The sequence below is a fragment of the Watersipora subatra genome, chromosome 10 (genome assembly GCF_963576615.1).
Source record: "Watersipora subatra chromosome 10, tzWatSuba1.1, whole genome shotgun sequence".
Lineage (NCBI taxonomy): Eukaryota > Metazoa > Bryozoa > Gymnolaemata > Cheilostomatida > Watersiporidae > Watersipora > Watersipora subatra.
In genome coordinates this window covers 19219751-19233749 of record NC_088717.1, presented here as the reverse complement: position 1 = coordinate 19233749, position 13999 = coordinate 19219751, and the positions used below count along the sequence as shown (strand labels likewise).

At 36.3% G+C, this 13999-nt stretch overlaps 1 protein-coding gene across 2 annotated transcripts; it reads left to right on the top strand.

The window, feature by feature from the left end:
• The first annotated feature begins 183 nt into the window (after nt 1–183).
• On the top strand, nt 184–13879 carry LOC137405789 (AN1-type zinc finger protein 2A-like). 2 transcript variants are annotated; one of them, XM_068092191.1, is made up of 8 exons: nt 184–322; nt 2831–2873; nt 3507–3690; nt 4993–5153; nt 11477–11580; nt 12776–12920; nt 13009–13102; nt 13740–13879. In XM_068092191.1, exons 1-8 carry the CDS (start codon nt 268–270, stop codon nt 13770–13772), a joined length of 819 nt encoding a protein of 272 aa, XP_067948292.1. In that variant the 5' UTR covers nt 184–267; the 3' UTR covers nt 13773–13879. The 2 variants fall into 2 exon arrangements, with proteins under 2 accessions (XP_067948292.1, XP_067948293.1); XM_068092192.1 differs by lacking the exon at nt 2831–2873 and having other exon boundaries at nt 190–322.
• The last annotated feature ends 120 nt before the right edge of the window (nt 13880–13999 follow it).

Genomic DNA, 13999 nt, shown 5'->3' with positions numbered 1-13999 from the left:
GTGCGTTCTTTGTTATTGCACTCCAAGGAACTTATATTAAATTAAAATCTACCGTAGTTACAGTGGAAGAAGAGCTCAAGTGTAACTGCAGGTTCTGGAACATCCGAGAACAAATAACGGGATAAGTCATGTATCTGCAATATATATAAAAGGGAGTCACAGATTTCAGGCTATAGTGTAATCGTCGTCGAACCCTACAATATTGCCGAATAATAGTTTTACCTAATTCCTGTACCGATTTCCTATAGCTTAACTACCTTTAGTAAAATGGAGTTCCCTGAACTTGGAACAAATTGCTCCAACAGAATATGCAAGCAACTAGGTAAGAAGTTAATAATAATTATGTTTTTGATCAGCCAAATTCACTACGCTACCATTGTCTCATATCTATTTATTTTATGAATGATATACAGCCCCCCTGGGGGGCTGTATATCATTGATTTTATTAACTCAGTAGGTTGTCCATTTTTGCATGTTATTTATTGTAGACGTATAAATAAGAAGCCAAATGTTGTTGTTTAATATATTGATAAACAGTGGTATAAATTGTAAACTGTTAGATATGTATGGACTTGATGGTAAAAAAAAACAAAAGACTTCATTAGTGTTTGAAATTTAGAAAAACTTTAGAAATTTTAGGAACATTTAATAAAGGCTAAAATAAAATTTTTGTTAGATGGTAGACACTCCGAAGCTTATCATTTTGTCATTAAAGGCTAAGTACTGTCTTTATTCTGTAGGTCGATGACAGTTTACTAAGTGGCAACAACGTACTTTTATGAACACAGCATAATTACCTATATGATGGCATTATATTATGACAGCATTAATCTAATATTGTCATTAAACTACACAGACATTTCTGTGGCAGAGACTTTGGCTGGCTGGCACTTGCCAGTCATATTAAACGCTTGAACAGCACTTGTTTTACTAGGACAAATACAAAGCAGTATTAAATAGAAATGGTTTTCAAAGAATAAATTGTGTAGTTTTTAACAAGGTATCTTGTGTAGTCTGTTCCTTGAGGTCGCATTAATCTGGATTATTTAATGAGGAAGGCTAGTTTTTTAAACACAAGACCAGCGGATGTTGCTCAATGTTTTTCTGAGAAAGCTTTTATCGGGTTATTGGGGAATTGCTTTTCTTGGTCTCAAAAGCAACATTAAAGGAACGTTTTAAAGGTAAATTTTAGCTTTTTCTCAATAAACTTAAACTCTCTGCACTTAAGCTGCATCTCAATCACTTTCTCTACATTATTGTTACCTAAATATTAATTATCCGGTATGTAGAAGTAAGTCATGATGCACTAGTGATCTGTAAAATTAGAACATAGGTGGAGGTTGACACTTGTAATTGGCTTATACATAGTTTTTCATATTCTTCTCAAAGAAATAGTGTGTTGGTTACAAACATTTTTCATCAACAAACTTCAGAGAATTAGTTTTCGCAAAACTAGCCGCATGAAACCCTTTCATCACAGACTTTCATTTGGGCAAGCATTGAGTATATGCTCGATTTTATTAGTGATTAGTCTGCTGGCAGTCTCGTGCTCCGTGACAGATCATCATGTGTAATAAGTACATACGTGCATAACTATTCTATTAATGATTATTATGTGTCCATCATTTCAAGCTGATTGATTCACGCTACCAACTGCTGGTGCAGTTGGTAGCGCGATTGGCTGAGAGTTAGAATATCTGGGTTAGATTCTTATGCGGTGTAATCTTTTTCCTAATGCTTTTCGCGTGGCTTTGGATAGGCTCTGACAGCGCTCTTATTATAGTAAAGACTAGCCGATTGTCCAGCGTTGCACGGGTATTAAAAGACAGTTTATAAACAATGGTAGGTAATGTAGTTGCCATTGGCTAATTCGAGTAAGCTAGTATACCTATTTCTAAACTTACTAATAAGAGGTGTGAGAGCAAGCTTTAGTGATGTTGCGCATAATGCACAGTCGCTATGCGTATTTTAACCCAGATAATGACTCATATCGCCAAAAGAATTCATTGCATCCCGTGTAGCTTAATGAGTTGGCTTGTTGTCTTGTGAATGGGAGGTTCCGAAGTCAAATTTTCTGCAATATGGGTTTTTCACTGCTAGATTATAATCGCTATAGCTGGACCGACAACAAACGACGACGACAAACTTTGAGATTTATATATAGATTGGCAGTGAACATTGAACATAGGCTAGCTTTCATTGTTATAAGGCTATTAAGAGTTGGTAGCTCAATACATTTCTTTAGTGATATGAAATATAAATTATTGAGATGTTAGGAAGCACCTTCAGACGCACTGGTATCTTTTTTTCTTTCAAATTTTTGATTGGAAGGAAATTTCACAATCAAAGGATTTGAGGCATTAATCGTCGTGTAATAGAGGGTGTGCATGCTCGGGTATTACTGGTGGTTGTGCTCTAGAATATAAACTGAAACTAAAAAACCATTTTTTATATTCTCATAGCCAACATTGAATTTAAATACTATAAAGAGCGGCCGTATTAAATTGCGATGATGTGTTTCGTATTAACTTGCGATTTTGTGTTGTCCTAGAAATTTTTAATTGTGCACTGTAATTACCAAACTCATATCCTAGTTCATGTAATGAAATGATCGTGTGTTTCTCATAGCCTTCTTTACTATATCCATTGTATAATAAATATATTTCCCTATTTGACTGTTTACTTAGCCGTAGCTGTAAAATACTTTTGTGCATTCATTCTAGCTTCTTCCTGATGTAGTTTGCCTATCGCCTGAAGTGAACTATTTTTCTGACCAACTGTAATCAGAGATTAAAGGCTTAATTTAGTTTGTCATATTGTTTTTTTGTAGATTTTTTACCTATGAGGTGTGATGCGTGCGCTCTCATCTTTTGGTATGTATCTTAGTCTAAACCATGCTGTGGCGAACAAATAGTTTTTTACAATATTGACCAGGGCATTTATGTATATAAAAAGGTTTTAGCTTCAAGAAGATATATATAAATGGTTGTGTTTATTTGAACCCTCCTATGTCGGAATATCTGTTTCAAGCTTTCTTCAAACTCATTACATATTTTTGCGGAGTGAATTTTGGAATTCAATAGTAATGGATCAAATTAGGTAGTTTTTGCTATTATGGTGAGGCGCTTCCGACCATTCATGAGGTAAAGATTTTTTAGATGCAAATCCTAAACTATTTTCTTGTACTTTGGTGAACTTATACATTGGCAATTAAATTTCATCTGCACCTTCTGTCATCATGATTTCAGTGTGTTTTTTGGAATTTGTAAGATATATTATGCTGGACTCTGTTAGATTTAAAACGTTCTGTGTATGCACAACTTCTTTAAGAATTAAGATTTGGTTTTATTCTGTGTTTATCATGAATAACATTTTTTTATTCAAAATGTTGAATGTTGGGAACATGCCTTTTTCTCTTTTATGATATTAGGATTGTCTAGTTTATTTCAGCTGCATTTTAGATGAGGTTTTCTTATTTCTAATACTTTTGTTGTTCTGTTTTTAAGCAAGGACCACATCCAATATTCTAGCCATTCTTGCTCAGAATCATATAAAAAAGATAAGCAGGTCCCAGTTTGTCCGCTCTGTAACAAACCCATTCCTCTTAAGCCCGGTGAAGTCGCTGACGTTAAAGTAGGAGCTCACATCGACGCTGACTGTCAGTCCGACCCAGCTAAGGAGCGGAGGAAGGTAAATCATAACCAGAACTGAATTTAGCTTTCCATTGGCTTTGTTTATGTTCATAAAATTCAATAACGAATAGTAAGTAATGCTAAGCAGTTTTTGCTACTATGGTGAGGCTTTTCTGACCTCCTTTCACAAGGTGATGATTTTTTAGACACATTTCCTTAAGGTAATTTTATTGCACTTGGATGAACAATGTATTGATTATTAAATTGCATATGCACAATCTGTCATCCTTATTCCTAGTGCGGCTTACTACCTCTGCTTCATGAAATGTTAGTATTTTATCAGTGAGTGAGCAGTGTGGTGTTCATACTGCTAACAGCATGGCACATCAACTGATAAAATCAAACCACTACAATTAATCACTTGAGTAATTTTTTGAAAATTTTCTTTTGGTAAAAATCCAAAATCGGGTTGGTACTTTTAATAGTTTATTGTATTATCAAATATGCATGCGGAGTTATTTTACACTCTTCCTTCAAACCATTTTTCATTGGCCACTTACTGAAGTCTCGAAGAAGAAATTGGTATTATTTGTTGGTTATTCTGTCCAAAATTTCCAGTTATGGAGATAAAATATGCACAAACAACAGCTTCGCACTATAATTGAACTTGGAAACACTGCTTTTGCAAACCTCCAGGTTAATCAATATGTCACGCTGCCACCTTGCCATATTATGGACTACTTCTTTGGTTACTACGCTAAAGATCATGATTGCGTGAGAGATCATGACCTGTAACGATTATAACTACAATTATTCCAAGCCATGGCAAGCTGGCTGTGCGGCTTCGTGGTAGTACGCTTGGCTTCACGCATGTGCATCTGCTGAATATATGGGTTCGTTTCCTGTGATGCGCAAAGTTTTTTAAAAGCCCAGACCTAACGACGGACGCAGCTCTTATTAAAGTCAAGATTTAGACTAGCTTAAGTTCCTAAAATACATTGGATAAAGGAACTTAGACAATGACAACTACATTACTTGCAACTGTTTATAAGCAGTTGTAAAAGTAGCGTGAGAAATGTTTTTCAACAACCAGTTTAAGCAATGCCCCAGCTTTGAGATACGTTATGCATTACGTTATGCATTGGTTGGACTTACACGGAAATAAACAAATACTTTCATTTAAAGGTTAGAATGGTACATGTTGTATATGTTGATTATATATCAATTTTCTGTGCAGAATATTTTTTACTTACCGGTGCAATGCCGGGCATTCGTGTAGTACTCATATATATGTCATATTTTGCTGCGAGTCCAGGTAGTATAACTAATGGATCTGACAATCATGTTGTCACACTTGCAGGTCTACACGAACAGGTGCAGCAAGAAGGGCTGCAAGGTGAAGGAGATGGTGAGTGTCAGGTGTGACAGGTGTTCCAAGAACTACTGTCTAAAGCATAGACATGAGAATGATCACGAGTGCACAGGATCTCGATCTAATAGTCCAGCATCCGCTAGATCTATGTGAGCATTTGTCACTTAAGCAGTTTGTCTTCAGCAGTTTGCAGTCCAACAGTATTTTGGCTTCAAATGCCATAAAACATTAAAGGATGGATTGCCACTTTGTCTGATGGATGTCACAATTCAAAACTACAAGTCCTTAAAGAAGGTGACATGAGAATTTTACAAATTTAGCGCAGTAACAACATTGTTATACCTTGATAGATGCCAATATTAATTATGGATTTGTCTCCCTTTGTTTGGGTTTTATGCAATGGGCTCTTAGATGCTGCCGACTACGGATTATTTTTACTGCCTCCGCAATGCTGTGGATAATCAGATACAGTAGACACTCCTATAACGTAAATTTCAAATAGCGTAAAAAATATATGCCAAGTTTTTGCTTGCTGTACTACGTAAAAAATTCCATATAACGTAAAGTCCCAAGTTGGGTGAGTTCTCATATTCGATTTGAACGTTAATCCATCTCGCCGCACTTGCAAAAGAGAAATCGGCGTGCGTATAGCGTTGTATGTCCTATATATACAACTTTTGCAGCAATCATCATCACAATATGTGTCGACAAAACAGAGAATGGAGTAGCTGCGCATTGTTCATAAATACAAAGGCGATCTATCGGTGCAGGTGTTACAGTGTCGGTCTACCAATCTGAATGTCACGAGTTGGAGTATCGTCAAAAGTTCTATTTTATCACAACCTTGACCCCTAGATACAGATAGATGACGAACAAGTAGTACTGCATTTGTAAAATATTTTGTTGTTTTGCTTTATTGTAGACATATAAAATATTTGTTATTAGTTTTACTTTGTAGTGTACACTTTGCTGTTTAGAAAAATAGGCAAATCGTTGTAAATGAACGTCAAAGATGTGTACATTCCATCAAGTTATTGTAAAATCACAACAAATAATGGTCTAAAAAACCAGTGATATTGATCATAAAAAGGAGAAAAGTTGTCGATGCAAAACAATAATGCTGCAGTCATGGTACAGCGCGCAAATTAAAAACATTAAGTCAAGTTTTTCCTTTTTGTATGCCCAAAGGCATGTTACCTGTTTGGAAAGATCTTAGAACAGATTAGGCAGTTTACATGTATTTTACTGTTCTTATAATGTAAAATCCCTATAACGTAAATGTTACTGGAATGGATTATTTATGTTGTAAGAGCACTTACTGTATATAAATTGACAAAGTTAGCTATTTTCATGTGTGTAGAACAACTAAAGTGTGAGACTTAATATGTGTTGTCTGTGTAGGACAACTAAAGTGTGAGACTTAATATGCGTTGTCTGTGTAGAACAACTAAAGTGTGAGACTTAATATGCGTTGTCTGTGTAGAACAACTAAAGTGTGAGACTTAATATGCGTTGTCTGTGTAGAACAACTAAAGTGTGAGACTTAATATGCGTTGTCTGTGTAGGACAACTAAAGTGTGAGACTTAATATGCGTTGTCTGTGTAGAACAACTAAAGTGTGAGACTTAATATGCATTGTCTGTGTAGGACAACTAAAGTGTGAGACTTAATATGTGTTGTCTGTGTAGGACAACTAAAGTGTGAGACTTAATATGCGTTGTCTGTGTAGGACAACTAAAATGTGAGACTTAATATGCGTTGTCTGTGTAGGACAACTAAAGTGTGAGACTTAATATGCGTTGTCTGTGTAGGACAACTAAAATGTGAGACTTAATATGCGTTGTCTGTGTAGGACAACTAAAGTGTGAGACTTAATATGTGTTGTCTGTGTAGAACAACTAAAGTGTGAGACTTAATATGTGTTGTCTGTGTAGGACAACTAAAGTGTGAGACTTAATATGCGTTGTCTGTGTAGAACAACTAAAGTGTGAGACTTAATATGTGTTGTCTGTGTAGGACAACTAAAGTGTGAGACTTAATATGCGTTGTCTGTGTAGGACAACTAAAGTGTGAGACTTAATATGCGTTGTCTGTGTAGGACAACTAAAATGTGAGACTTAATATGCGTTGTCTGTGTAGGACAACTAAAGTGTGAGACTTAATATGCGTTGTCTGTGTAGGACAACTAAAATGTGAGACTTAATATGCGTTGTCTGTGTAGGACAACTAAAGTGTGAGACTTAATATGTGTTGTCTGTGTAGGACAACTAAAGTGTGAGACTTAATATGCGTTGTCTGTGTAGAACAACTAAAGTGTGAGACTTAATATGCGTTGTCTGTGTAGGACAACTAAAGTGTGAGACTTAATATGCGTTGTCTGTGTAGAACAACTAAAGTGTGAGACTTAATATGCGTTGTCTGTGTAGTACAACTAAAGTGTGAGACTTAATATGCGTTGTCTGTGTAGGACAACTAAAGTGTGAGACTTAATATGCGTTGTCTGTGTAGAACAACTAAAGTGTGAGACTTAATATGCGTTGTCTGTGTAGTACAACTAAAGTGTGAGACTTAATATGCGTTGTCTGTGTAGTACAACTAAAGTGTGAGACTTAATATGCGTTGTCTGTGTAGAACAACTAAAGTGTGAGACTTAATATGCGTTGTCTGTGTAGGACAACTAAAGTGTGAGACTTAATATGCGTTGTCTGTGTAGAACAACTAAAGTGTGAGACTTAATATGCGTTGTCTGTGTAGAACAACTAAAGTGTGAGACTTAATATGTGTTGTCTGTGTAGAACAACTAAAGTGTGAGACTTAATATGCGTTGTCTGTGTAGAACAACTAAAGTGTGAGACTTAATATGTGTTGTCTGTGTAGAACAACTAAAGTGTGAGACTTAATATGCGTTGTCTGTGTAGGACAACTAAAGTGTGAGACTTAATATGCGTTGTCTGTGTAGGACAACTAAAGTGTGAGACTTAATATGCGTTGTCTGTGTAGAACAACTAAAGTGTGAGACTTAATATGCGTTGTCTGTGTAGGACAACTAAAGTGTGAGACTTAATATGCGTTGTCTGTGTAGGACAACTAAAGTGTGAGACTTAATATGCGTTGTCTGTGTAGAACAACTAAAGTGTGAGACTTAATATGTGTTGTCTGTGTAGAACAACTAAAGTGTGAGACTTAATATGCGTTGTCTGTGTAGAACAACTAAAGTGTGAGACTTAATATGCGTTGTCTGTGTAGAACAACTAAAGTGTGAGACTTAATATGCGTTGTCTGTGTAGGACAACTAAAGTGTGAGACTTAATATGTGTTGTCTGTGTAGGACAACTAAAATGTGAGACTTAATATGCGTTGTCTGTGTAGAACAACTAAAGTGTGAGACTTAATATGCGTTGTCTGTGTAGAACAACTAAAATGTGAGACTTAATATGCGTTGTCTGTATAGAACAACTAAAATGTGAGACTTAATATGTGTTGTCTGTGTAGAACAACTAAAATGTGAGACTTAATATGCGTTGTCTGTGTAGGACAACTAAAGTGTGAGACTTAATATGCGTTGTCTGTGTAGAACAACTAAAATGTGAGACTTAATATGTGTTGTCTGTGTAGTACAACTAAAGTGTGAGACTTAATATGCGTTGTCTGTGTAGGACAACTAAAGTGTGAGACTTAATATGCGTTGTCTGTGTAGGACAACTAAAGTGTGAGACTTAATATGTGTTGTCTGTGTAGAACAACTAAAATGTGAGACTTAATATGCGTTGTCTGTGTAGGACAACTAAAGTGTGAGACTTAATATGTGTTGTCTGTGTAGAACAACTAAAGTGTGAGACTTAATATGTGTTGTCTGTGTAGGACAACTAAAGTGTGAGACTTAATATGTGTTGTCTGTGTAGGACAACTAAAGTGTGAGACTTAATATGTGTTGTCTGTGTAGAACAACTAAAGTGTGAGACTTAATATGTGTTGTCTGTGTAGGACAACTAAAGTGTGAGACTTAATATGTGTTGTCTGTGTAGTACAACTAAAGTGTGAGACTTAATATGCGTTGTCTGTGTAGGACAACTAAAATGTGAGACTTAATATGCGTTGTCTGTGTAGGACAACTAAAGTGTGAGACTTAATATGTGTTGTCTGTGTAGAACAACTAAAATGTGAGACTTAATATGCGTTGTCTGTGTAGGACAACTAAAGTGTGAGACTTAATATGTGTTGTCTGTGTAGAACAACTAAAGTGTGAGACTTAATATGTGTTGTCTGTGTAGGACAACTAAAGTGTGAGACTTAATATGTGTTGTCTGTGTAGGACAACTAAAGTGTGAGACTTAATATGCGTTGTCTGTGTAGGACAACTAAAATGTGAGACTTAATATGCGTTGTCTGTGTAGTACAACTAAAGTGTGAGACTTAATATGCGTTGTCTGTGTAGGACAACTAAAGTGTGAGACTTAATATGTGTTGTCTGTGTAGAACAACTAAAATGTGAGACTTAATATGCGTTGTCTGTGTAGGACAACTAAAGTGTGAGACTTAATATGTGTTGTCTGTGTAGAACAACTAAAGTGTGAGACTTAATATGTGTTGTCTGTGTAGGACAACTAAAGTGTGAGACTTAATATGTGTTGTCTGTGTAGGACAACTAAAGTGTGAGACTTAATATGCGTTGTCTGTGTAGGACAACTAAAGTGTGAGACTTAATATGCGTTGTCTGTGTAGGACAACTAAAGTGTGAGACTTAATATGCGTTGTCTGTGTAGGACAACTAAAATGTGAGACTTAATATGTGTTGTCTGTGTAGGACAACTAAAGTGTGAGACTTAATATGTGTTGTCTGTGTAGGACAACTAAAGTGTGAGACTTAATATGCGTTGTCTGTGTAGGACAACTAAAGTGTGAGACTTAATATGCGTTGTCTGTGTAGGACAACTAAAGTGTGAGACTTAATATGCGTTGTCTGTGTAGGACAACTAAAGTGTGAGACTTAATATGCGTTGTCTGTGTAGAACAACTAAAGTGTGAGACTTAATATGCGTTGTCTGTGTAGGACAACTAAAGTGTGAGACTTAATATGCGTTGTCTGTGTAGGACAACTAAAGTGTGAGACTTAATATGTGTTGTCTGTGTAGAACAACTAAAGTGTGAGACTTAATATGTGTTGTCTGTGTAGGACAACTAAAGTGTGAGACTTAATATGTGTTGTCTGTGTAGTACAACTAAAGTGTGAGACTTAATATGCGTTGTCTGTGTAGGACAACTAAAGTGTGAGACTTAATATGCGTTGTCTGTGTAGGACAACTAAAGTGTGAGACTTAATATGTGTTGTCTGTGTAGAACAACTAAAGTGTGAGACTTAATATGCGTTGTCTGTGTAGAACAACTAAAGTGTGAGACTTAATATGCGTTGTCTGTGTAGGAGAACTAAAGTGTGAGACTTAATATGCGTTGTCTGTGTAGAACAACTAAAGTGTGAGACTTAATATGCGTTGTCTGTGTAGAACAACTAAAGTGTGAGACTTAATATGCGTTGTCTGTGTAGAACAACTAAAGTGTGAGACTTAATATGCGTTGTCTGTGTAGAACAACTAAAGTGTGAGACTTAATATGCGTTGTCTGTGTAGAACAACTAAAGTGTGAGACTTAATATGCGTTGTCTGTGTAGAACAACTAAAGTGTGAGACTTAATATGCGTTGTCTGTGTAGGAGAACTAAAATGTGAGACTTAATATGCGTTGTCTGTGTAATATTTACGCAAGTTTGATGCAAATAATTCAAGTAATACTTGACTGGTTTTTAGACTATTATAACTAGTACCCTGACAGTCCTGCGTGCCGTAAGTGATCACATGTAATAAGTATTCGCACCATTATTCCAAAACATGGCAAGGCGTCCGTTCGGCAGAGGTGGTGAAGCGTTGGTTTAAGAAGCCTAAAGTTGTAAGTTCGAAACCTGTTGAAAGCAGTTTATTTTCTTTACCTCTTAGGAGGTTATATCTGAGTGTGGCATCGGACGGACATAGCGCGGCTCTTATTATAGTAAAGATTGTGACCTAATATCGCTCTTATTGGTGGACAGCATCCATTAGTCCTAAATTCATTAGTAACCGTATATGTTCACTATACATTCATAATTATATTTGCAGTAGGCTTGTTTTCATAAGAAAGTTTTAAAAAGTAGGCTGCAGGTATTTTTTAGTAGTAGATAACTAGTCACATAACTATGACAAGTTGTATTTCACGAATAATTAACTCCTGATTAAAATAGAGTGGTCTATTCTGAATGATAATCACCAAGTATGCCGATTTAGTCTTCCTAGTTTATTTTTATTTCTTCCTGTTTTAGTTCAGTTATTTCTCTTCAAACTATATTGCTGTCAAGATGTCTTATTCACTTCTCATGGTAGGCATCGTCATTGTAGTTGGTATATACAGCTGTTTATTGGATTTGAAAGTTTATATTTATCCGATAGGGCTGCGTCAGCCGCCTCAATGAGAAGCAAGCAGCAGACAGAAACTAAACAGCCAACCAGATCTGGTGGCACTGTTCCACAACAATCTCTACTTAATTCAATAGGTATGTGCTGATTATAGTCCGTCCACGAAATATTAACCACCTCCCTCATCCTTTTCACTTTGTTAGTTGAAGCTAAACTGAATCATCTTTCATTCAATCCTTGCTACTCTCTGGTGATCAATTGTTTATATGAAAGCTACACAACTGTACCGTAGGAAAAAGCTCAGGATTTTGTGTCGTTTTAATGTAGTTGCCTCTAAATTTACCATATTTTACTCCCACCAATGAGTTATGGCCTTGAAGAATTTGAGTATAGTGCTATTGCAATGACATCACAGTATCTTTTACATTTTATGCTTGAAAATCCTTAGTAGTTTGATTGGTCACCTCTTATAGTTGTTTTAGTAAACTCAAGACTTGATGGTCGTGCATTACATCAGTGACTTATGGTGTTGATACTATAAGCACCAATTGCATACACAACGGAATCTTTGTATTTTTCAACCAAGAAATTGAATGCTTTGTATGACTAACTATTTGAGGAAAAGGCGAGCATTAAAAATCACGTTAACTGTTATTATCAGCCAATTGATCTTCGAAGTTATCGATACACGCACCAAAGGATATATAGTTGACTAATGAAAAATGTTGGTTAGTGGTGGCTGGCTCACTGTCCTCTATTTCCCCATGTCCTCCAATATTCACTGTGTTTACATGATACGGTTAATCTGCAAGTTTGTGACATTTGCAAGATGGAAACGGGAAAGACGCCCGAGTTAGCGAATTTTGTGACTCGCAAATTCTTATCAAATGTTTCATGTCTGTGAAAAATGGAAACAGCACCTGGGAATGATGCGCGTGAAAAGGCATGCAAGCTTTTACGTTTTCAAATGTTTTTTACACTAGTCATTCCTATTTCAATTTGACGAGAGTGCGCCATCATGACTTCTAGCATAGAATTCCTTTTTTTACCAAAGTGCCAACATGGGAATATGTCTATTGAAACACTTATCACTCGCCAACTCGACATGCACTCAATTCCAAATCTTCATCATCCACACAATAAAAACATAATGATTAACTTAAGCCAAGATAGTTAGCCCTCCTTAAAATTGACTAATAAGTAGATGGTGTGTGGTCCAGTTTCATCTTATCTGATATCCGGACTAACATTGTTTTAACGAGGTTCGACTGTACAGTGTTTGGTATGATCTGTGAAATTGTAAGACCAACGACAATGTATCATCTTATGCAGGCAGTACTCTTGCTCAAGACAGACAATCGAGGAATGCTGGACGGGCAGTACCTGTGGGCAACTTCCAAGCTGGTCTTACAGAGGATGAGGCGCTGCAACAAGCACTTCAGCTTTCTGCTGCTCAGGCCCCCACTCACACCGGAAGGTTAGCTGACCTCTTAAATGCTATATACAGTATGCAGGCGTCAAGTGCTCTGTTAGTGGATATGAACTTTGAGGTTTTTTTGTTTTAGACCAATGACTCAGCAAGAAAAAGATGATGAAGCATTAGCTAAGGCTATCGCTGCCAGTGAATCTGAAACAAGACAGGGTCAATCTGGAAGAGCGGTAGGTAGAATCAGTCTTTGCAAATACCATGTTAGCTGCTCATCGGCTGACGTGGTCACTAAGTTTACCAATCATTGTTAACGCATTAGGTTATATAGGCAGCACATGCGTGTATTACTTGTTAACATGCTCAATAGGAAGGCTTATAGCAATTTGCTTTACTGCACTATAGCTCGTTTAAAAAGACCAGTGTTTTGAATGAATGGCTAATGAATGACAAATTATGGGGTAGCAGGTTCTTATACTAGTTGATTGGACAACCAACAGTGTTCTTACTGAGTGTATTACATTTACATGTACCGATCGAAGGTATACCTTGTGACAGGTGGTGTCACTTTTTAACGACCTGGTGAAAGGCTGAAAAATGTGTACGAAGTTTTTATGAAATCACCCAGAGATTATGGAAATGTATAACGTTTATGTAAACTAATAGACACACACAACAACATAGTGCAATTTATTAATATAGATATCAGTTTATAGTATGCATTATGACAGGTGGTGTGACTGGTAGTAAGACTGTAGTAAGACAGGTGGCGTTACAAGTAGTAAGACTGGTAGTGTGACAGCTGGTTTGACTGGGTGCGTTTGTTTATAATATTTAATAGTGTTACTAACGAAAGATGTTTGTTTTTAGAGAAGCAGCCAGTCAAGTTGCAGTATTAATTGAACAGTTCCAAGATTCATCTCCAGAGACAAGTCAAACCAATCCGTATGATCTACAATTCATACTCTAGTCTCTCGCTACAAATCAACCTGCAGTGTATATCATGACATCTGCCATACATTAGATGTCATGATATACCATATAGATGGAATTAGTACTTCTTTATATTCACTCTTCTGATACATCTTGTGTTATTCCTAATACAATCTATTTTAGATATTTTATACAAT